This window comes from Coenobita brevimanus, chromosome 101 (genome assembly GCF_032717465.1).
Source record: "Coenobita brevimanus isolate Jiangsu-jjx chromosome 101, ASM3271746v2, whole genome shotgun sequence".
In the NCBI taxonomy this organism is placed as follows: domain Eukaryota; kingdom Metazoa; phylum Arthropoda; class Malacostraca; order Decapoda; family Coenobitidae; genus Coenobita; species Coenobita brevimanus.
This window is the reverse complement of record NC_137054.1, coordinates 14,181,457-14,202,573: the sequence shown is the minus strand read 5'-3', so window position 1 is coordinate 14,202,573 and position 21,117 is coordinate 14,181,457. Positions and strand designations below refer to the sequence as shown.

At 44.3% G+C, this 21,117-nt stretch overlaps 2 protein-coding genes across 2 annotated transcripts in view; both read right to left on the bottom strand.

Moving 5' to 3' along the window:
* Nucleotides 1–3,807, bottom strand: part of LOC145414941 (uncharacterized) — a 193,963-nt gene extending 190,156 nt beyond the window's left edge. The window contains exons 1-2 of the mRNA XM_080284354.1: nucleotides 3,793–3,807; nucleotides 2,388–2,757 (exon numbers count right to left, since the gene is read on the bottom strand). Of these exons, the coding sequence (XP_080140480.1) occupies nucleotides 2,388–2,757; nucleotides 3,793–3,807 (385 nt within the window). The remainder of the gene's footprint in view (nucleotides 1–2,387; nucleotides 2,758–3,792) is intronic.
* A 2,831-nt stretch (nucleotides 3,808–6,638) lies between these two features.
* Nucleotides 6,639–21,117, bottom strand: part of LOC145414940 (uncharacterized) — a 59,889-nt gene continuing 45,410 nt past the window's right edge. The window contains exons 27-33 of the mRNA XM_080284352.1: nucleotides 18,698–18,873; nucleotides 12,599–12,701; nucleotides 12,321–12,466; nucleotides 11,624–11,755; nucleotides 10,685–10,900; nucleotides 7,449–7,553; nucleotides 6,639–6,755 (exon numbers count right to left, since the gene is read on the bottom strand). Of these exons, the coding sequence (XP_080140478.1) occupies nucleotides 6,639–6,755; nucleotides 7,449–7,553; nucleotides 10,685–10,900; nucleotides 11,624–11,755; nucleotides 12,321–12,466; nucleotides 12,599–12,701; nucleotides 18,698–18,873 (995 nt within the window). The remainder of the gene's footprint in view (nucleotides 6,756–7,448; nucleotides 7,554–10,684; nucleotides 10,901–11,623; nucleotides 11,756–12,320; nucleotides 12,467–12,598; nucleotides 12,702–18,697; nucleotides 18,874–21,117) is intronic.

Below are 21,117 nucleotides of genomic sequence, written 5' to 3'. Positions count from 1 at the left end.
CGGTAAACTTAGGTAGCCTAGAGTAACTGACTACTGTAGGCTAAGGGTACAAACTTTGCTTTATCAGACTGAAGCTTCTTTTCCTCGTTTTACTGATTATACTAATGAACAAAGTGATAAAGGAAACACAAAACAGTAGTTTGGTTGACTGCGTTTTCATTCTTGAAATTAAGTTATCAGGTGAAGATTGGCAACGAATGGGAGTTTGTGAACGCCATATTTTGTTGAACTTTTTACCTCTTTTTTTTATTATTTTTCTATCGTAATATTCTTTCCAGGATTTAATTAATTTAATGAGTTGCGCTTTTCGGTATTATTTTCATGCCCCACTGAGCTCTATAAAGGCGCGATTCCACCGAGGCAACATTTCGGCAACATGTGGCATGCTACATTGTCGCATAGGCCAAGTGTGTTCCAACCAGTTCGACACAAGACAACATGTAGCATGCGACTGTGTGGCATGCAACAGGTATCAAATAGTTGCCCGTAGAACGTGACGCATGCGACAAGATTTAGCCTGTTGCCTAGTGTTGCCCGCCTTCCCACCAGTCGCGAGAAGGATTCGGTGTTGAAAGCAAGATGAATTGGTCTCAAGAACAAAACCGTAGAATTTATAGAATAATATAGAAAACTTGTGTTTCTATGGGATATACGCTTGGAACAATACAAGAATAACCAGGCTAAACTAGATGCACTGCAGGGATTAGCCAAGAACACACACACGCACACAAAACTGACCCTACATCGGGAACCAAGAGTGGAAGTGGAGAAACAACAGATGGGTATTGAGAACATTCCGACCTGTCACAGTGTGACATGGCTCAACATAATCTCCTCACTCAGTACAAGTTAACTTATGTTCAAGTACAGACATGTACTTACCTTCATCTGGAAAATGTCGGATTCCAAAAGTGAACACTGCTCTGTCTTTGAAGCAGTTTTTAACTAAGAACATCATTGTGTTTGGTTGGCACATAGGATGGGTGTTAAAGCACAGTGATAACACATATCCCCGTTTCAATCCAACATCCACGTGTACTGATAACTTTATATCTTTTTACATAATATTAACAGCATTTAGTAATCCTTCATCTAATCCACATTATTCTCAGCACTTTCCAGTTTCTTTGTTGGTCTCAGTCCCTGCATTACCTCCAGGTTCATTATGGCAGCATGCAATGCTTTCTCTTCTATAATGCTCTTCTATTAAATACCTTAAATGAGAATGGTGCATCATTTAAAATTTATATGGGCCCCAGCCTGCCTCCTCCTTTGACACCAAATAATAAGCATGGAAATTCTATAGGGATTGTAATGCTAGGTGAAAAAGGCCCGACTCCTCGGTCCTAAAACACCTAACGTGTAGCGGGGTCCTCTTTCGAGACCGGAGCTTAGTGCAATGAAAGAGAGGCAGGACACAAAAACTCCAGGCAATAACCTTTTACACGTATATTCCCACAGGACAAAATGCAGATATGACAACACGATAAGTGACAGAAGTAAAACCTTACTTAGGGTATTAATATCTCGCAGGATACTGACTTAACCAATACGGTTGCCAATACAGAAAGTCTAGTGAACAGGTGTACAGGGAACACGGGCGCGCGTGGGAGCGCGGGAGAGGGAGTTCACACGGGGGGGGGGGGAGGAATGACGAGCCGGAACAGAGTTATGGTAATATTGGAAAAGGATACGTATTACTAATTCACTCTTAGCATCACCTGATAGAAAAGGGGTTTTGACATTTGATTCTATCTCTCGTTTATATTACGTTAGCTATGGGGAGGGGATGTTGTAGGGAGGGAGGGAATAGAGGGACACTGGATATTCACTGTGTTTACGGTAATACAAAGGGACGGATATTACTCTTACTTTTCTATTGTTTTCTAGTAACAAGGGACATAGGTATATTTTCACTACAGAGACTTCCTCAGGGGAAGAGTTCTTTCTGGTTTCTTATGAGGGCGTCACTTATGAGTCGGATTCCTCGGGACTCACTCACTGTACTCGTTCTTACTCACTCGCCCGTGAGTTCACCCACCCCGACATTGGACATACATTGTCACTATATCACTGTAACCTGTTTTCTGGGGCAACGTCACACTTAACATAATTTCCTTCACTAGTCATGGGGCAATACCACACTTGACATAAATTCACTCGTGTCGTGGGGGCGGCGGGGAGACACGCCGGCGTCTATTCGGCTGGGCTAGGGGCATCGCCAGGGAAAGGCGTGCCGAGAGGGCATGGGACGGCTCGCAGGGGCGTCTTCTCACGTCCAGGGCTGCATGTGGCACAAGGGCCCGTAGTCTCCGGGCTGGGACTAGGGGTGTGGCCCTCAGGGCTGGGGCCAAACAGGTCCAGGAGTCTCTGGCTCCTGTCTCGGCCAGAGGTGGAGGTCCTTAGCCGTCTCTTGGGCGTGAAGAGGTTGCACCTGGGGGTCCTGGGGAGGGCCCGGAGAGGCTGAAGGCTGCGGTCCCCAGAATCAAGGGGCGCCGTCAGGCGGGGGCTGTGGCACCGTCCTGTGCTAGGGTCTGACAGGTGAGTCTTCTCCAGGGCCAGGCATGGGGACCAGAGGCCAGGGGAGCCCGTCAGGCCTCGCGGGGTCTCTCTGGTGCTGGGGAGCCAGGCGTCTGTCTCACGTAGGGGGGATGTCGGCACCTCTTTCTGGCCGTAGGGCCCGGCAATAGGCCGTGGCTGTGTGGGGGAGTCAGCGCACCTCTGGTCGCCTCTCCAGAGGCCGTTGGCCCATCTCTTCTACAGGAGGGGGGAGCGGCAATTGGCCGTCTCAGGGGCAGTGCCTTTGGAGTGGCAATCGGCCGTCTCCTTCGGCAGGAGGAGTGAGCGGCAATCAGCCGTCTCGGGGGCAGCACCTCCAGAACGGCAATCGGCCGTCTCCTTCAGCAGGAGGGGTGAGCGGCAATCGGCCATCTCGGTTGCAGCACCCCTAGAGCGGCAATCGGCCATCTCCTTCGGCAGGAGGAGTGAGCGGCAATTGGCCGTCTCGGGGGCAGCACTTCCAGAGCAGCAATCAGCCGTCTCCTTCGGCAGGAGGAAGGAGCGGCAGTTGGCTGTCTCGGGGGCAGCACTTCCAGAGCGGCAATCGGCCGTCTCCTTCGGCAGGAGGAGGGAGCGGCAATCGGCCGTCTCAGGGGCAGCACCTTCAGAGCGACAATCGGCCGTCTCCTTCGGCAGGAGTGAGCGGCAATCGGCCATCTCGGGGGCAGCACCTCCAGAGCAGCAATCGGCTGTCTCCTTCAGCAGGAGGGTGGAGCGGCAATCGGCTGTCTCGGGGGCAGTGCCTCTAGAGCGGCAATCGGCTGTCTCCTTCAGCAGGAGGGTTGAGCGGCAATCGGCCGTCTCCTGGGGTAGAAGAGATGAGCGGCAATAAGCACCTTCAGTGTGATGCTTGGGCGACTGACGAAGGCAGGAGCGACAATTGGCCATCTCCAGAGGGGCGCTGTCGGAAAATGAAATATCAGTTCCACCCCAGTGTGATTTGGCAGTCCTGCTCCCCGAAGGTAGTGTCCTCCTTCTGCTATGGTGGCGGTGCGACGGTTGAGTGTTATAAGGGCGCACGGCCCGGGCTGGTTTATGCCGTTGTCGTATTGGGTCCCCTAGTGTGGGTGTGGCTACTCCGTGGGGTCCGGGTAGGGGTGTCTGTGTGTTTCTGGGGGCACTGCGCTGTTCCTCTCTCGCTTCGGTTCTGGGGGCACTACACTGTTTCTTTCTCACCGTGTTTCTGGGGGCACTATGTTGTTCTTCTCTCACATCGTCTCCAGGGGCACTGACTTGCAAGCCACGCATTTCAGGGATCCTGGGTGAAACTTGAACCCTATGCTCAAAACTTTGCCAGCTTTAATTTCTTTCACCTGGGAAGTGGTGAGAGAAAGGTCAACTGGGCAGTTTGGATGACATGAAGGGATTAAAAAGTGGTGTGACTGGGACACAGAATTGAGCTGCACCCTCATGAAGGCAACACTTCCCTTTTCACTCAAAAAAGGGGTTATTAGGGGAACTGATTGCAGGAGGAGGGTAGCAGGGGAGTTTATATGAAAGGCACAAAATGGCAAAACAACCAATCCAATATTAGTGCTTTCAAGGTGCAGGTGTAATGGGATGTATAAAAGCCCGCGTTGCTTAAGGGCAAAGCGGGGATCCTCTCTTTGGCTCAGTGGTAACGTGGGCGCTTATGAGGCATGAGGGCCTGAGTTCAAATCCCGGCCAGACCAGTGATTAATTTGTTAAGTTTCAGTTCGGTACACAGGGACCCAATGTCAGGACTACCATGTCCAGCATATGTAAGGATAGAGGACTTCCTTACATCCCTTGGTGATATTACGTGCACACAACATAATTAGGTGGTTGGTTAGGGCTTCCATCATCCTCTCACTTGATGTAGTGCTGCCTTTAGGTGACTGTACACTTAGTAGCAAACCTAATGGTTTCCTGTAACCAAGGAAACCATTTACACTGCTGGATGGTAACCCCATCACCAGATGACAGGGCGATGTGGAGCCTACTATGGTGCCCCTGTTAACTGATTGGAGAGACACAAATGCAGCCTCCATCCAGGAACCCGCCACATTCTTCCCCTTGTTTCGCTGTGGTAAGCCACGGTCAGCTGCATGGAAAGATCAGTCAACTACATGGGATGGCACTACAGGGCCAATTGCTTGCCTTTGGTTAGTGAGTTTGCTTGACCAGACAGACCATGATTATTCAAAGACAACAGCAACAGCAATAAAAGTACATGGTTGGAAAACCTCGTCACCTCTCAGGTGACGTATGGGAATGAAGCTTGGATGTTGTTGGAGGGACACAAGTCAAGGGTGAAAGCAGTAGAAAATGAGTTATTTGAGAGGAGCCTGTGGAGTCACATGTAGAGACAGACTGACAAATGAGGAGGTGAAGGAGCATTGTGGTGTGGATTTGGATGTGATAGGAAGCATTAGGAGAAACACACTGAGGTGGTTTCGCTATGTGGAGAGGATAGAGAGTGAGAGACTGATGAGGAGAGTGTATGTGAGAGAGGTGGAGGGGGGAGAGAGGGAGGGGAAGACCAAGGATGAGATGAAGGGATGGAGTGGAGAGGTATATGAGAGAGAGGGGTGTGAATTGGGAGCAGGGCAATGATATGGCAGGGGACAGGGTGACATGGAGGCGATTTGTTTGTGGCCACCTGTAGAAGGGATTGAGGCATCTGGCAACAGATAGATAGATATACATCTCAGGGACTGAACTTATGCACTTGGCATACCTGTCATTCCAAATAAGGCATTGATAAATAATGAACAGCTGTAGTGTTTTAAAAAACATTAAGCACTGTTAGCCTCATCTGGCCACCAGCAGCAGACAACTGATAGTCTGTCATCTCAGAGATGCTTATACTGCATGTAGGATCATCCGAATTCAACTTTTCCAGTTACATTACTATAATTCTGTTTATTTATGAGTTAATGATAAAATTTCTGTACACAGATCATAATACATTTTATACATAGAATAGATGTTATGCTTTATTTAGCATTACTTATGACACTGTTTATTCTAAACATTACGAGTAGCATCATCCCTTTGTCGGAAACTTCACTTGCTTATGGTTTACGTAGTGTAATAAATACTTCATACAAACAGCTGAAATACATCAGTATTTCCATCACTACGTTGATAAACTATCCCTCTGATATTATCCTCTAGTTGCCTTAAAAGCACCAAATCATCCATGGTTATCACCTATCCATCCATCCATCATCCAATCCTACATTGCCCCATGAGGAGCGTAGGAGCCTGGGGCTAGACAGTTGGTCCCGACATTTAAGATGAGGCTACCACCTGACCTTTCAAAATGGATGGATGATATATCTCAAAATTATTCAGTCTCAAGTTATGTCCTCAAACATTATACCTTATATTACTTAAAACTGTCTCTGCAGATTTGGTCTGCTTTTCCTTTTCCTTAATTTTAGGTAGCAGGTAAGTGTGTAGGTGTTGGAGAGGCAAGATTAGGGAAAGATAATATTGAAAATTAGTTTCATTATACTATCCTTCAGGTAAATAAACTTGTTCCCAACTCATTTAGGAAATAAAAGTGGTGACAGAGAATGTGTCCGTAATTAAGTTTATAGTATACAGTATGATGAACCAACTTTAAAAATTCTGAATTCAGTACTAACATTTATGTTAATCAGTTAGATAGGTAGTTAGCAAGAGAAGTGGTTCCTTCTATGCTTAAGGGAAACTTTAAAAGTTTGGGACATTCCCAACAGAAATGTGTATTTCCTATACAGGTATTTTTCATGCTTACAAGTTTTTACGAATAACATTAATGATTACTCAGCCTACAGAGCAAATGATAAAACTTTTGTCACATGTGTTTATAAATTAGAAATGCAGCTGACAGGTATTAAATAGCCATCACCAGAAGTACCTGGTTATCTTATACTAGTGATAATTTGAGAGGTACCTGTATAATGCATTTTCAACTTAGAGTCAAAGCAGAATAAAGCAGGAAAATTTAACTTAATGTTTGGCAAGTCTGTTTCAGCTGATCTCTAATTCAGTACTACAGATGTATGATTTTTATGTATTTATTTATTTTTTTTAACAAACTCCAGTGCTGGAATGTTACAGTATTCTCAGGAGCAGGCAGTGGTGACATCAGTGGTAATGCTCGTACTTTCATATCCCAGTGGTGTCAAGGCAGATACAGTGAAGGTATAGGTTGTGCAGGCAGTGAGTGCATCAACATCCACCTGTGCCACATCATCAAGAGGGAGATGGTAGTTAATTGGTTATTTACTATACTCTTTTCACCTTGTTCTAGACTTCATCCTTTTGCAGCTCATTTTACATAGCTCATTGGCAGAATAAGTCAGTACTGTACTATGGTTCTACATCCTTCCCATAGCACTACTTCATAACTAGCATCATCTTCTTGTATTGATGTATTGTTCCAACTCAGCATTCAAGACAAAGAAATGGCAAATTTAGGACAAATTAAAGTGAAGAGATTATATAATGTTTTAACCCCTTCAGTATAAACAGTCTCTCCTAAGGTGAATAAGTAATTTGGCAGGAGCAAGAAGTAACTAAAATAAATGCCATCATACTGAAGATTTTATGGGAAATTACTCTTGACTTATTCATGGCAACTCGTATGGTCAGTACAAAATTAAGCTACATCAGAGTAGACTTTTTCATTAGGGTGGATTATATCAATTTCACTAAGGTCAGGATAGGTTACGTTTGGTACGTTTCATTTTAGGTAGACACATCAGCTAACTTTATGTTAGGTCAGGATAGGCTGTTAGATTAGATTATAACAGGTTAGGTCAGATCATGTTAGGCAAGGTTAGGTCTGAGTTGGTTAAGTTATACATAATTAGCTTATGCTAGACTAAGATAGATTTTGTTAAATTAGATCCCCAAAAATGTTAGTATATTACCACAATGAGAGGAGGGTGGTCTGGCATGGGGATATCAGTGCTTGTACTCCCACCACTGCTACTACTCCTCACCAGGCGGTAAACATCAGCACACATTGGGTTATCCTGGGTGCACAGGAGTGGTGTTAGACTGAAGCATGGAATGGGGACTGCAACAGGTATTTGGGACAGGGAATGCAGTATTTTGGCATGTGCAATAATAAATGCAGTAAGTAGGATGTGGATTGCAGCAGGTAAGTGTGTGAGATATGGAGCACTGTAATTATGTATGACAAGGATTGCAATAGATACATGGAACAGTCAGTGAGTGGTCAAAAGTGAGGCAGGTAAGTTGAATGATGATCTGTTTGTCAATTACACTGTTTTTGCACAAATCCAAGGACAAACTTTTACTGCCTAACTGTAGCAACTGAATAATTTTTTTTCGTACTTGCTCTCAGATGATGATATTCATATCTGATTCAAACAACAATACCTGAGTCATCTCATATTACTTAACCAATATCAAAGGCAACAAAATTGCATGTTCTGCACTTATTTATGATGTATGTGTGGTCACAGACCAACAAGAGGGTTCTTTTGTTTAGAGAAAGAGATGTTTAGAAATCAAAAGTCACTGTATTGGCAGTATTGTACTGTATATGAATTCTATCTACCTACCTATCTATAGCCAAACATAATAATCCCATAAGGGGTGGCCGTTTGACTTTGAGTTAGTTTTCTTTTACGGGGAGGAGCACTAACCCTCCTCCAAACCAACTTGCTGACACATAGGGGACACATATGGGTTGGTTATATGGTTACTACCCAGGATTTTAAATGATTTCCCTACAGGAAACCATTAGACTTGTCACTGAACGTAAAGCTACCTGAAAAGGAAAGAGGAATAATAAAAAGTGATAGGAAAGATGGGAATAATAGGAAGAGAGGAGAGCAGACACAGAAAAGAATGATAAAGGTGAAGGAAGGAGTAGGCACAACTACATCAAGTGAGTGGATGATGGCCACCACACCTACCACCAATATGAAATCTGAAGCACTGTACACAAATACTGTAGATCTGATGAGGAAATGTTTAGGTAACCATAGCCTAGGCAAAATAACTTTAATCAAGAGAAATATCTTGTGGTTAATCAGAGGACTATCAAGATAAACGGTCTAAAACAGATAAAAATTAAGTAATTTAGATCAGCTGGTAAATGCATGAAAGAACTTCAAGCAGCCAGGGATACATAAGGAAATGTGTTAATGTGAGGTTGGAATACAGAGTAGTACACATGAAATAAAGTCTGGCGTATGTGCACAAAGTACATTCCATGAAACTGATTATACAGTAAGCATGGTGTGGTATGTAATGCCTATGGAAAGGGGAAATGGACAAATTAAAGACCGTACAGTACTGTAATTTGGTTTTGTCTAATAATCTTACAAAAGGATATATAACTGACTCCTATATCAAACTTCTGCTTCAGCCCAAAACACTCAGTAAAATTATAATCAGTCATACTGTATTAACCATTTAGATGCATAGGAATGCTTCCTGCTGAAAAAAATTGACTAGTACAATAGTAGCAAGAATAAGTACATCACCTCCACCACTGCAGTGAAAAGATCAGGTACATACCTTTAAACCCTTTAACTGGCTAGAAATTCTTTCAAATGCATAAACTTGGCTGGCATTAGTGAGAATAAAATATTTACAACCACTGCATGAAAGGACTGAAAGTGAAATCTCCTTGGTATGAAAGCATATTGCCTTTGATAAGTTTGCCAACAACATATTCTTTTTAGTACTTCCTAGATACCATCTATATTCCTTCCAACCTTCAGGCTGTAATGGGGTCAATAAAAGCTTACATTGCTCAAAGTGGAGATCCTCTCTTTGGCTCAGTCGTAACTTGCGCACGTATCAAGCGCGAGGGCCTGAGATCAAATCTCGGTCAGAACAGTGATTAATTTGTTAAGTTTCATTTCGGTCATTACACTGGTTGGCAGCGGTATGGGATGAGAGGCAAGGCTTGGAGGGCAATGACGTTGTTGGTTAGCTGACAGCATTCTAGCCGTTACATCCTGTGGATGAGCTGTTCAGTGTGGTCCGCAGCGTCCCCAATGGTGGCCTCCGTTGGTATGCTACCGTGTGTTCAGAACTGACCAAATTAATCACCAAAGGGAGAAAAAGAGTGATTTAATGAGGTCTATAAAAATCCGTTTTGTTTAGAGGCAAAGCGGAGATCCTCTGTTTGGCGCAGTGGTAACATATGAGCATATCAAGCGCGAGGGCATGATATCGAATCTTGGTCAGATCAGTGATTAATTTGTTAAGTTTCATTTCAGTCATTACAAGGTGACTCTACAGTGAGTGACAAGTTAACATGTTTCCTATAACCCAGTAAACCATTTACTATGTTAGGTGGTAACCTTTTAACTAACAAATGGATGATTGGCAGTCTAGTGAGTTATGATGCTTCAACTGGATGTGGACCACAGGTGGTTTAAATCCAGGGGGTAGTTGACATTTATTGCTCAGTAATGTCACTCAGTGACTAGCGGCTAGTTGTTCTTGCCTTAAATGTCTAAACTGAGTAGCCTTGCCACAGGCCCCTACACTCCAAATATAAGGTGTAATACCATTAAAAACTACCCCAACTACAAACTGGCAGACATGAGGGGAGGCATGAGGTAAGTTCCATCAGCGTGGCTTTGGGCTGGGGGCCTGATTAATGCCAGAAAGTATGTGGCATCACAGTTCTTAGGCTGTCACTTATGCTTAATTGTGGAGGGGGGGGAGAATGGGGGACAGGTCCAAACCTGGGAGTAGTGCCACTGAAGGCTTCCCTATTGTTGGGCACGAGAGGCTGCTTGAGATCGAGCTGCATGAACAGTGGCCCATTGAGTGACCAAAGGCATTGCTTGCAAGCACATTGGATTTGATATAAATAAAATAGATAAAAAATAAGTAAATATCATCATCATCATCTCACCTCTTTTTTTTTCCAAATGCAGGTGGGGTGAGGAAGGATCCAGAAAGAGAGGAAAAGAAATTGTAAAAAGCATGATAGTGGGAGTGCCAATAAACAGCATTCCTAATGAAATTGGCCACACATTCATCCTCTCACCATTTGAGCCTCCGAAGTCCTAGCACCACTTTATGAAAAACCTTCTTGTGGGGCACCACCGACTGTGTAAAGAAAATCATACACTACTGTGGACACTAATGTGCAACAGGAATGACTTACCAGAGGCACATACCACTGCAGCGTGACTGTGGTGGTGGTGGCATCCAGCTGCGACAGGGCTCGGGGAGCAGAGGGAGTGTCCTCCTTTGAGGTAAAGTTCACGCTGGCCCTGTCACTGGCAAACCCAGAGGCTGTCACTGCAGATACTCCCAGTCTGTAGTCAACACAGGCCTCCAAGCCAGAGATGGTCTCCACCAAGTAGGGGCTCACAACAGTCTGGAGGAAAAATATCTTGATTGGCATTTTGTCAGTAACATTTTAGAGGTCATGAATCAGAGTAAAAACATTGTAAAATCCAGCTGAGGCAGTGCCAGTTTCACATCAGTATTTCAGCCACTTCACTGAATGATAATTTTACATCAGTTAAAGTACTGTAGTGGTTTGGGGAGCAGTGCTGAAAGAGTAACTTTTTCTGCATACGAAATTTACTTACAGTATTTGTTCTTACAAGCTCCTACAGGAAACTAATGAGCATTCAGCAAGTGAGAGAGCTTTACATAGTGTCACATCACTTCTAAAATCTACCTCAGTAAAGAAACAATTGGTAGCTTACATTCATTCATTCATTCATTGCCAGACGCCACGTATCCCAGACGGGGTGGCCAAGGGCTTAGAGTTAATTGTTTTACAGGGAGGGGCACTAATCCTCCACCAACCCCACTTGACACGTAGGGATGATGATGGTTAGAAATAGAATGAAGAAGCTTAGTAAACTGCTACTTCCATCTATCCATCCATCATCCAATCCTATATTGCTCCATGAGAAGTGTAGGAGCCCAGGGCTAGGCAAGTTGGTCCTGACATGCAAGATGAAAGTGAACTGCTACTTATGACAATAATGGGACTTTCCCTTCACAAGTGTAAGATGAATAATGCTTTGTGCTGGTGAAACTTGGACAGTACAAGGACATGACTTCTATGGTCTGACTCTAAGCGTACCAAATTGAGACTTCTATGGTCTGACTCTGAGCGTACCAAATTGAGGATGACTACATGGATGTGTAGTGCTTCCCTGCTTGACTGAGTTGCTGTAGCGGTCAGCTGGGAACTAAATGTTCTCGGTTTGATGCACTGGAAAAGATGAAGGTTGTCTGGACATGTGAAATGACTGGAGGGTGAAAAGTGCATGAAGAGATCTAGCTAAGAGTGTGATTGTGGAAAGTGCAGCACCAAGAGATAGAAGTACAGTGGCTTGAGATGTGATCTTACTGAATGATCTCATTGTTGGGGGAGTGAAAAGAACTGCTGCCTGAAACCATGTAGCACAGAGTACAGTACTGCAGATGAATAAGGATGACAAATCTATACATATATGAAGCTGACATCATCAGTTTCAACATGCAATTTATCCTACTCACTGAATCTTATTGTATGATTCATCATCATCATCCCAGACCCTTGTCCCCCCCTGATTGTGTGAGGATCTAGAAACACACACACACACACACACAAAGCACAGAAGTAGAACTATGAAAGAGGATGCAGTTATTACATTATTCAAGTATGCAGAATTTTTATCTGCTACTCTTGGATAAGCAGTTTTCATCTGTTTTCATAATATGGAAATGCACTGTTACATTATTTATTGTGCAGATAGTATACAGTATATAAACTGGCAACTTTAACACTGACTGACCTTTAATTCTACTGTCTCTGCCAGTTTCTGCACAAGAATATCGTACTCCACAACACACAGTGGGTGTTCCATCGGTGGCCCAAAGGAGACATCAACAGTGTGGGCAGTCACTTGGTCCACATGTAGGTCCGTAGGCGGTGATGTGGCTGTGAAGTATTTACTATATAGCAAGTTGGACTTCATTACTACCAACTGTAAAGTTTCACACATGCAAAACTGTGTATACTGACCTTACTAATGAAATAAACGATCCATATGAAAAACTGTTGAAAACTTACGAAGATCAGCTGTTGTGGTTGCATCAAACACAACGGTACCCATGCGGCCTGATGGTGACACTGACCTAACACTCACGTCATAATCAACACAAGCCTCCAGCCCCTGTTGACCACAGAGAGGTGGTAAGACCACTAAGTGCTGTGATAGGAAAACTGTGATGTTTTGTGATAACAAAAGATGGGGCCCAGTTCATTCTGATAAATGCATGTAAGGGACAGACTGACAAATATGGAAGTGAAGGAGAGTTATGGTGTGGATGTGATAGAAAGCATTAGGGGAAATACATTAAGGTGGTTTGGTCATGTGGAAAGGACAGAGAGTGAGAGATGAATGAGGAGAGTGTATGAGGTGGAGGGGGTGAGAAGGAAGGAAGGCCGAGGATGAGATGGAGGGACGGAATGGAAAGGTACAGTATATGAGACAAGGGTGTGTGAGCTGGAGGGTGGGGCAGTGAAATGGGGAAGGACACGATGACATGGAGGCGATTTGTTTGGCCACCTCCTTAATGGGAATAAGGCATCTGGCAATAGATAGATAGATATGCAATTTGCCACAAGGGTGTGGGAAGTAATTCCATCTCATGCAGTGTATGTGACAAAAGGGTGTATAAGAGATGTAATGGTATAAGAGGTAGGCTGCGAGATAATGCTGATTTCATGTGTGTGATAGTGATGTATCGGAGTAGACTGTAGCACCAGTCGAGCAGAGCAGTACTCCCGAGGTGGATGGAAAGCTGATGACAGAGAGTGCTGGAGCTCCCGTTTCATCAGCCCTCAGGACTAGTTCCTGACCATCCCCCTTTGCTGAACTTTTTCATTGTCTCAGTTACACAAAGAGTAGGCCAGCATGCTCTCCAGGACAAATTTCTCTAACTATCTTCACCAAACTACATGCACAGTACACACTACACTTCCTATTCAAAATTCACCAAAAATGGCGTCAATTCACCCAGCCTCGGAGTCCCCAGGGGGGGAGACCATAAATGCCCCCACCATCTGCCCCTCTCCCGGTGATGACTCGAGGTGCATGGAACCACTGTCTGACTCTCTTCTTCTTCATTTCTGCAACATTCGCGGCCTTTCATCTAACTTTCGCTCTGTTGAGCACCACCTCTCCTCCTCTAAACCTCACCTTCTTTTTCTAACGGAGACTCAGCTGTCTGAGGCAACTGACAGCAAACCCTTTTCTGTATCCTCCTACTTTCTCTATACTCATTTCAAAGCCAAAGGTGGCTGTTGTGTATACATACGCAACGACTTATCTTGCTCTCGTGTTCCTGAACTTGATTCTTCTGAATTCTCCACACTCTGGCTTCGGCTTTCCTGTCATTCTCTGTCTAAATATATCTGTGCTGTTTACTTATCCCCTAATTCTACTGACTATCAAAAATTCTTCGACTGTCTTACTTCTACGATGGAAAACATTCTGTCCATTTCTCCTTTCTCTGAAATCTCCATTCTTGGAGATTTGAATGTTCATCACCAACTTTGGCTCTCCTCTCCTTTCACAGATCCACCTGGTGAACAAGCCTACATTTTTTCTATCCTTAATGACCTAGAGCAGCTTGTCCAGCACCCTACCCGTATCCCTGACCGCCTTGGAGAGAGCTCCAACATACTTGACCTCTTCCTCACAACTAATCCTTCTGCTTACTCTGTTAATCTTTTCTCTCCGTTGGGCTCCTCCAATCACAACCTTATTACCTTAACCTGTCCTATCACTCCGACAGTGCGCCTGTGGACCCTCCAGGGAAACGTCGTCTGTGGCATTTTGGAGCCGCGGACTGGGAGGCCCTCAGGCAGTACTTCTTTGATTTTCCCTGGAATGATTATTGCTTCCATGGCCGTGAGCCATCTGAGTGTGCCTTGCGCATTACGGAGGTTATTCTTTCGGGCATGGAAGCATACATTCCTTTCTCGTATCCTTTGACTAACGCAAGAAAGCCTTGGTTTAATCACGCTTGTTCTAATGCTGTCCGCAACAAGAAGAAGGCCTACAAAAGGTACCGGAGCCAACCCACCCCTGAATCACATAATCTTTACGTTTCTGCCCGGAATCGTGCTAAGTCTGTTCTTCGCTCTACTAAAAATAATTTCATTCATACTAAATGCTCTCAACTCTCCAACTCTAATTCTTCCCGCTCTTTCTGGCACCTTGCCAAAAATCTTTCTAACAACTTTACCTCATCATCCTTCCCTCCTCTTTTCTACTCTGATGGTTCTGTAGCTATTTCTTCTACTGATAAAGCAGATCTCTTATATAGGACTTTCTCCTCCAATTCCACCTTAGACGATTCCGGTGCTGCTCCTCCATCACTTCCCCCCTCTGACTTCCTCATGGCTGACATTAAAATTTCTTCAGTTGATGTATTTTCAGCCATCACTGGCCTCAGTACTAACAAGGCATATGGGCCTGATGGGGTCCCTCCTGTTGTTCTCAAGAACTGTGCTTCTGTGCTTACACCCTGCCTAGGCAAACTATTTCGCCTTTGCCTGTCAACTTGTACCTTTCCTTCTTGCTGGAAGTTTGCTCTCATTCAGCCAGTCCCAAAGAAGGGTGACCACTCCCAACCCTCCAACTATCGTCCAATTGCTTTAACGTCCTGTATTTCAAAAGTTTTCGAGTCAATTCTTAATAGAAAAATTTTAAGACATCTTTCCTATCACAACCTTCTTTCCGATCGTCAGTATGGGTTCCGTCAGGGGAGCTCCACTGGCGATCTTCTCCTACCTTTCAGACTCCTGGTCATCCTCCTTTCGGGACTTTGGCGAAAGCTTTGCCATTGCACTTGACATCTCAAAGGCTTTCGATCGAGTCTGGCATAAATCTTTAATTTCCAAACTGCCCTCCTACGGTTTCTATCCTTCTATCTGTGCCTTCATTGCTAGCTTCCTTTCTTGTCGTTCTATAGCCGCTGTTGTAGACGGCCATCGTTCTTCTCCTAGATCTATCAACAGTGGTGTTCCTCAGGGCTCTGTCCTATCACCAACTCTCTTCCTTTTATTCATCAATGATCTTCTAAGCTGTACATCTAACCCTATCCACTCATACACTGATGACTCCACCCTTCACCTTTCCATTCAGTTCCCATAACGCCCATCTAAACAGTTACTTCAACAAACAAGGGATGAGGCTATGGCACACCTAATGTCTGACTTGGCTCATATCTCTGACTGGGGTAAAAATAATATGGTTGTCTTTAATGCATCTAAGACTCAGTTCTTACACCTATCAACCCGACAAAATCTTCCACAGGTATACCCACTAATGTTTAATAATATTCAGCTTAATCCTGCATCATCCTTGAACATGCTTGGGGTTTCATTTACTCGGGACTTATCTTGGAAAGATCATATTACATCTCTTGTAAAATCTGCTTCCAAGAGATTGGGTGTGCTAAGCCGACTCCACTCTTTCTTTACCCCTGCACAATTGTTGACTCTATACAGGGGTTTTATCCGCCCCTGTGTGGAGTACAACTCTCATGTGTGGGGGGGCTCCCCACATACAGCTCTTCTCAATAGGGTGGAGTCAAAGGCTTTTCATCTCATTAACTCTCCTCCTCTTACTGACTCCCTTCAACCTCTGTCTCTTCGCCGCAATGTTGCATCTTTATCTCTTTTCTATCGCTACTTTAATGGTCACTGCTCCTCTGAACTGTCTGCTTGCATTCCTCCACCTCTACGACGGGCGCGTAGCACCCGTCTGGCAGCAAACTCTCATCCCTTTTCTGTCCAGCTCTCTAATGCAAGAGTTAACCGTTACTCCCAGTCTTTCATTTATGCAACAGGTCAGCTCTGGAACTGTCTCCCTCTGTCTGTATTTCCTGCTGCCTATGATCTCCAGTCTTTCAAACGTAGTGTGTCCAGGCATCTCAAAATGATCGGATCTTGAATTTGGCTCTCTATTGTATTTTGTTTTTCTCTTGGAGGGAACTGTTATTGCGGGCTCATGGCCTTTGGTTACTTCTTCCTCACAAAAAAAAAAAAAAAAATACACCTCCACCTCAGCAGAGCCTTTGTAGTGAAAATAATGTCCGCATTACTATCCACATCTGCGTCCTCAGACAACACAATCTCCGCATCATTGTCCGCCACTGCATTTTCAGATAATAAAAGCGCATAATAATCCACCTCCATGTCAAAGAACTACAGAGGTTGCTGCTTTCCACCCATCCAATATTTCTCCTTTCTCTTTTTGTCATAATTCTTTTTCTCTCCTTTTCATCCACAACTCTCCTCTCCATTCCTCTCACCTACCAGTCCCTCTTCCTCTTTCTGTTTTCTTCTCTATTAGCTCTCCTTCCCCCTCTGTCTCTTATTGTTCCTCTTCTCTTTCTCTCTTCCTCCCTCCCTCCCTCTCTCTCTCTCTCTCTCTCTCTGTCACAATAGTTACACGTGCTGTGTTAATATATTAGCATATCTGGACTAAAGCCAATACTATTTCATATTCCCCATCCCGCATCCTGGTAACACACTTAAGTGTGGCTGAAACTCGTCACTTTATACAGTACTGCATAAATGTACTGTAATATGTGTAAAAAAAATTCACGTCTGCAACTGCGGACATGGAGGTAAAAATAATCCGCAGTTGTGTCCGCATCCACAAATATTAATATCTTAACCCCCGCAGTTTTATCTGCAACCACATTTTATGAGAAATAGATATCTGGCTCCCCCTCCGCAGGGCTCTAAAATTTGGTATCCGATATATCACTAGTGTGTGATGTGTCAGAGAGAGCAGGTGGAGATTTTCTGGCATGAAAGAATTGAACTTGCTGGCGAGTCTCTTGAGTGTTTAGAAGAGTTTTGTTATTTGGGGGACATGTTATGTGCTGAAGGTGGGGCAGGAGCTAGCTCTGTGGCTAGAGTGAAGAGTGGTTGGAAGAAGTTCAGGGGGCTGTTGCCTCTCTGACATTGAGAGGGCTCTCCCTCAGTGTTAAGGGATCTTTGTATGCAGCATTTGTTAGGAATGTAATGCTGTATGGTAGTGAGACCTGGGCAGTAAAGGAAGAGGATACTCGCAGGCTTAAACATACGGAAATGACAATGATTAGGTGGATGTGCAGTGTGTCCCTGAGGGCGAGGCATGAGAGGGCTAGGTTTATGATGGAAGAGTCGAGGAGTAGAATGGGACTGGAGTGTATTGGTGTTATGATGATGAGGGGTAGATTGAGATAGTTTGGGCATGTGGAGAGGATGGGGGATAATAACTGTGTGCAGAAAGGGAGAGGTGTTAATGTTAGGGGTAGGGTTGTGAGAGGTAGTCCAAAAAAGTCCTGGGACAAGGTCATTGAATGTGACCTCAGGGATAAGGGACTGAATAAGGAAGCTGCCCGAGAACAAGCAGTGTGGAGAGCTGCCATTATGTGACCAAGACCAACACATGCAAGCGTGCTGGAGCCTTCAAAAAATGAACAAATGAACGAACAACGGTATTTCTGGGGTAAGAAGTGATTTAAATACTTCTTTAAGTGTTTTACAGGTATTCACAATAGCTGTAATTAAGGGTGACTACAAGAAGTGTGTGGGGGGGGAGGGGCTGGAAATTCCTCACCCCATGTAATATGGCAGGGATACAGTGATCACTGCATAACACTAATGTTGCAAACTGCCTCATACCTCCTACCATTCAGGAGACAAGGAGACTGGACCTGAAACTGTCTCTGTCCCACTCTCCTTGTTCATGTTATAAGAGGGATGAGACAGTTTGATTCTGGATCTCCCCATTCCTTGTGTGGTATTGAAAACACTGGATTAGGATGACGTGATGATGATGATGGATGAAGGGAGAGTGAGTTGAGTGATGCTTATAATTTAATGAGATATATTCATGTTCACATCTGGTAAAACATGCAGGAGTATACAACAACATATGAAGAGAGGATGTCAAGTCAATTGCTTGAAGCATTTAGTCATTGGATATTACAATTACAGTAGTACAAATGAATGATAATGAGGCTGATTTAGCATTTAGAAGTTAACTGGTACTGTAATTATGGACAGAAATAATACATATTTTCCCATGCAAGCAGGACAGAGGTCCAATTAAATTAACACAAAGCTATTGTTGCTATTATGGTGTCAGGTGAAACTCACAGAAAAAGTGTCATCCAGTTTGTGGGTGTCTTGACATTCCTGGCTGAGGTCAACAATGTTAGTGATGCAAACAAGATAATGGCTGACACATTCCTCTGTCTCGGCTGGCACCCACTCAGCCCAGACACTGCTTGCATTCAATGCTGTAGCCGACACAGATGTCACTGCTGTTGGATCTGTGAGTATAGTACAGTACGGTTATTGCTGCTGTTGTGGCCCCAGGCTCATCTGTGCATCAACTACAGTCGTTCTATTTTATCGAGGCAGTTTGGTTGGGGCTGTCTGGGACCTCACTCTGTTAGCTCTGTTGCCACATCGTCGCCACACACGTGCTCTCTCTCTCTCTGTCTGTCTGTCTCTCTCATATTATATATTAACTACTACTAATTGTATTTTCTTAATTTTTTCTCTTGTTTTCGACTTTTTTTCCACACCATCCCTGAGGTAAAAGTCTATAGCTGTTTTTTTTTTTTTTTTTTTTTTTTTTTTTTTTTTTTTTTTTTTTTGATAGCTTCCATGGCGGGAGACTGACCGAGTATGACCCACTCACGCAGGGCTGTCCCTCATGTCACCACCTGACAGCGTCTCAAAGGCAACGCTGACAAGTCTTATGAGATTTATACTATACTACAGCTTTTTTATTGAACTACATCTATACAGAGTGTTTAAAATTCATTTATAAGTAGTTACTAGCTTAAAATAGGAGAGTGAGAGAGAGAGAGAGGTGAACACAAATAATTACACGTGTGTCGGCGGCAATGTGACAACAGAGCTAACAGTGTGAGGTCCCAGAGCGCCGCACCCAAATTGCCTTCATAAAATAGAACGACTATAGTGGACTGCAGGCTAAGCTGCCCTTCTGTCCACCATCCTCCTTTCAGGTGATGGGGAGGGAACTGAGGTACATCTGTATAATCAGGCAACAGTTACTCTCTTATATCGATGCCATCATGTGAAGGCACCCCAATACCTTCACACTGAAACTTCATTACATCTCCCTACTGCACTGTAACATTCTTTTTTGCTATTAGGTCCACAGTGAACAACAGAAAACTACCCTCTGAAGTTTCAGTGCAGCCTATAAAGCTGCCCTGCCAATACCCCAGCTTTACAGCAACAGTTGTATGGAACAAGCTGAGATATTTTAAAGCTCATCCTTGACTTTTAGCAAGGACTGTCTGTACAGTAGTCTTTTATTCCAGCCAAGTTTTTCCTTGGAGAGAGAGGAGACCAAAAAGTTGGTCATACATTCCCTGCATCTCATAAGTCGTCTCCTCTTCATCTATCTATCTATCTATTGCCAGACGCCTCAATCCCGTTTGGGGTGGCCACAAACAAATCGCCTCCAAGTCGCCCTGTCCCCCGCCATTTCACTGCCCTGCTCCCAACTCACACCCCCCTCTCTCATATACCTCTCCACCCCATCCCTCCATCTCATCCTCGGCCTCCCCCTCCCTCTTCCCCCCTCCACCTCACTCACATACACTCTCTTCGTCAGTCTTTCACCCTCCATCCTCTCCACATGACCAAACCACCTCAGTGTGTTCCTCATAACGCTTCCTATCACATCCACATCCACACCACAACGCTCCTTTATATCTTCATTCGTCAGCCTGTCTCTCCACGTGACTCCACAGGCTCCTCTTAAATAACTCATTTCCACTGCTCTCACTCTTGACTTGTGTCCTTCCAACAATGTCCAAGCTTCACTTCCGTACGTTAGAGTTGGTATCACAATACTGTCATGTAGTAACTTTTTCACTTCCATGCTCACTTCCCTGTTTCTTATCACTGCTTTCAAAGATCCAGCAACCTTTCTTCCCTGCTGTACCCTTTCAAGCACTTCACCCTCCAAACCTCCATCCTTACTCATCACACTACCCAAGTACTTAAACATACTCACATTTTCCAATTCCTCACCATCCAACCTCGCTGTACATTCACTAACTTAACCTCTCTCAAAGACCATCACTTTACTCTTCCCTACATTCACCTTTAGATTCCGTTTCTTACACACTCTCTCAAACTCATCCACCAAGCCTTGCAGCTCCCTTTCGTCTTCACTCAACAACACAGTATCATCTGCAAACAACAGTACAGGGAGTTTCCAAACACTGTCCTCTCTCACCAGGGCCACTCCAACATCCACTACCCTACCTTGTACCTCTTTTATTACCCCATCCATGTACAGATTGAACAACCATGGAGACATGACACATCCCTGTTTCAAACCAACTTTCAAAGAGAAAAATTCACTTAGTTCACCATCCACACGCACTGCAGCCTTGGCACCATCGTACATACTCTTCACAGCATTCAACAACTTCCCATCTACTCCATATATTCTTAACACTTTCCACAATCCTTGTCTATCCACCCAGTCATATGCTTTCTCCAAATCCATGAAAGCCGCATACAAC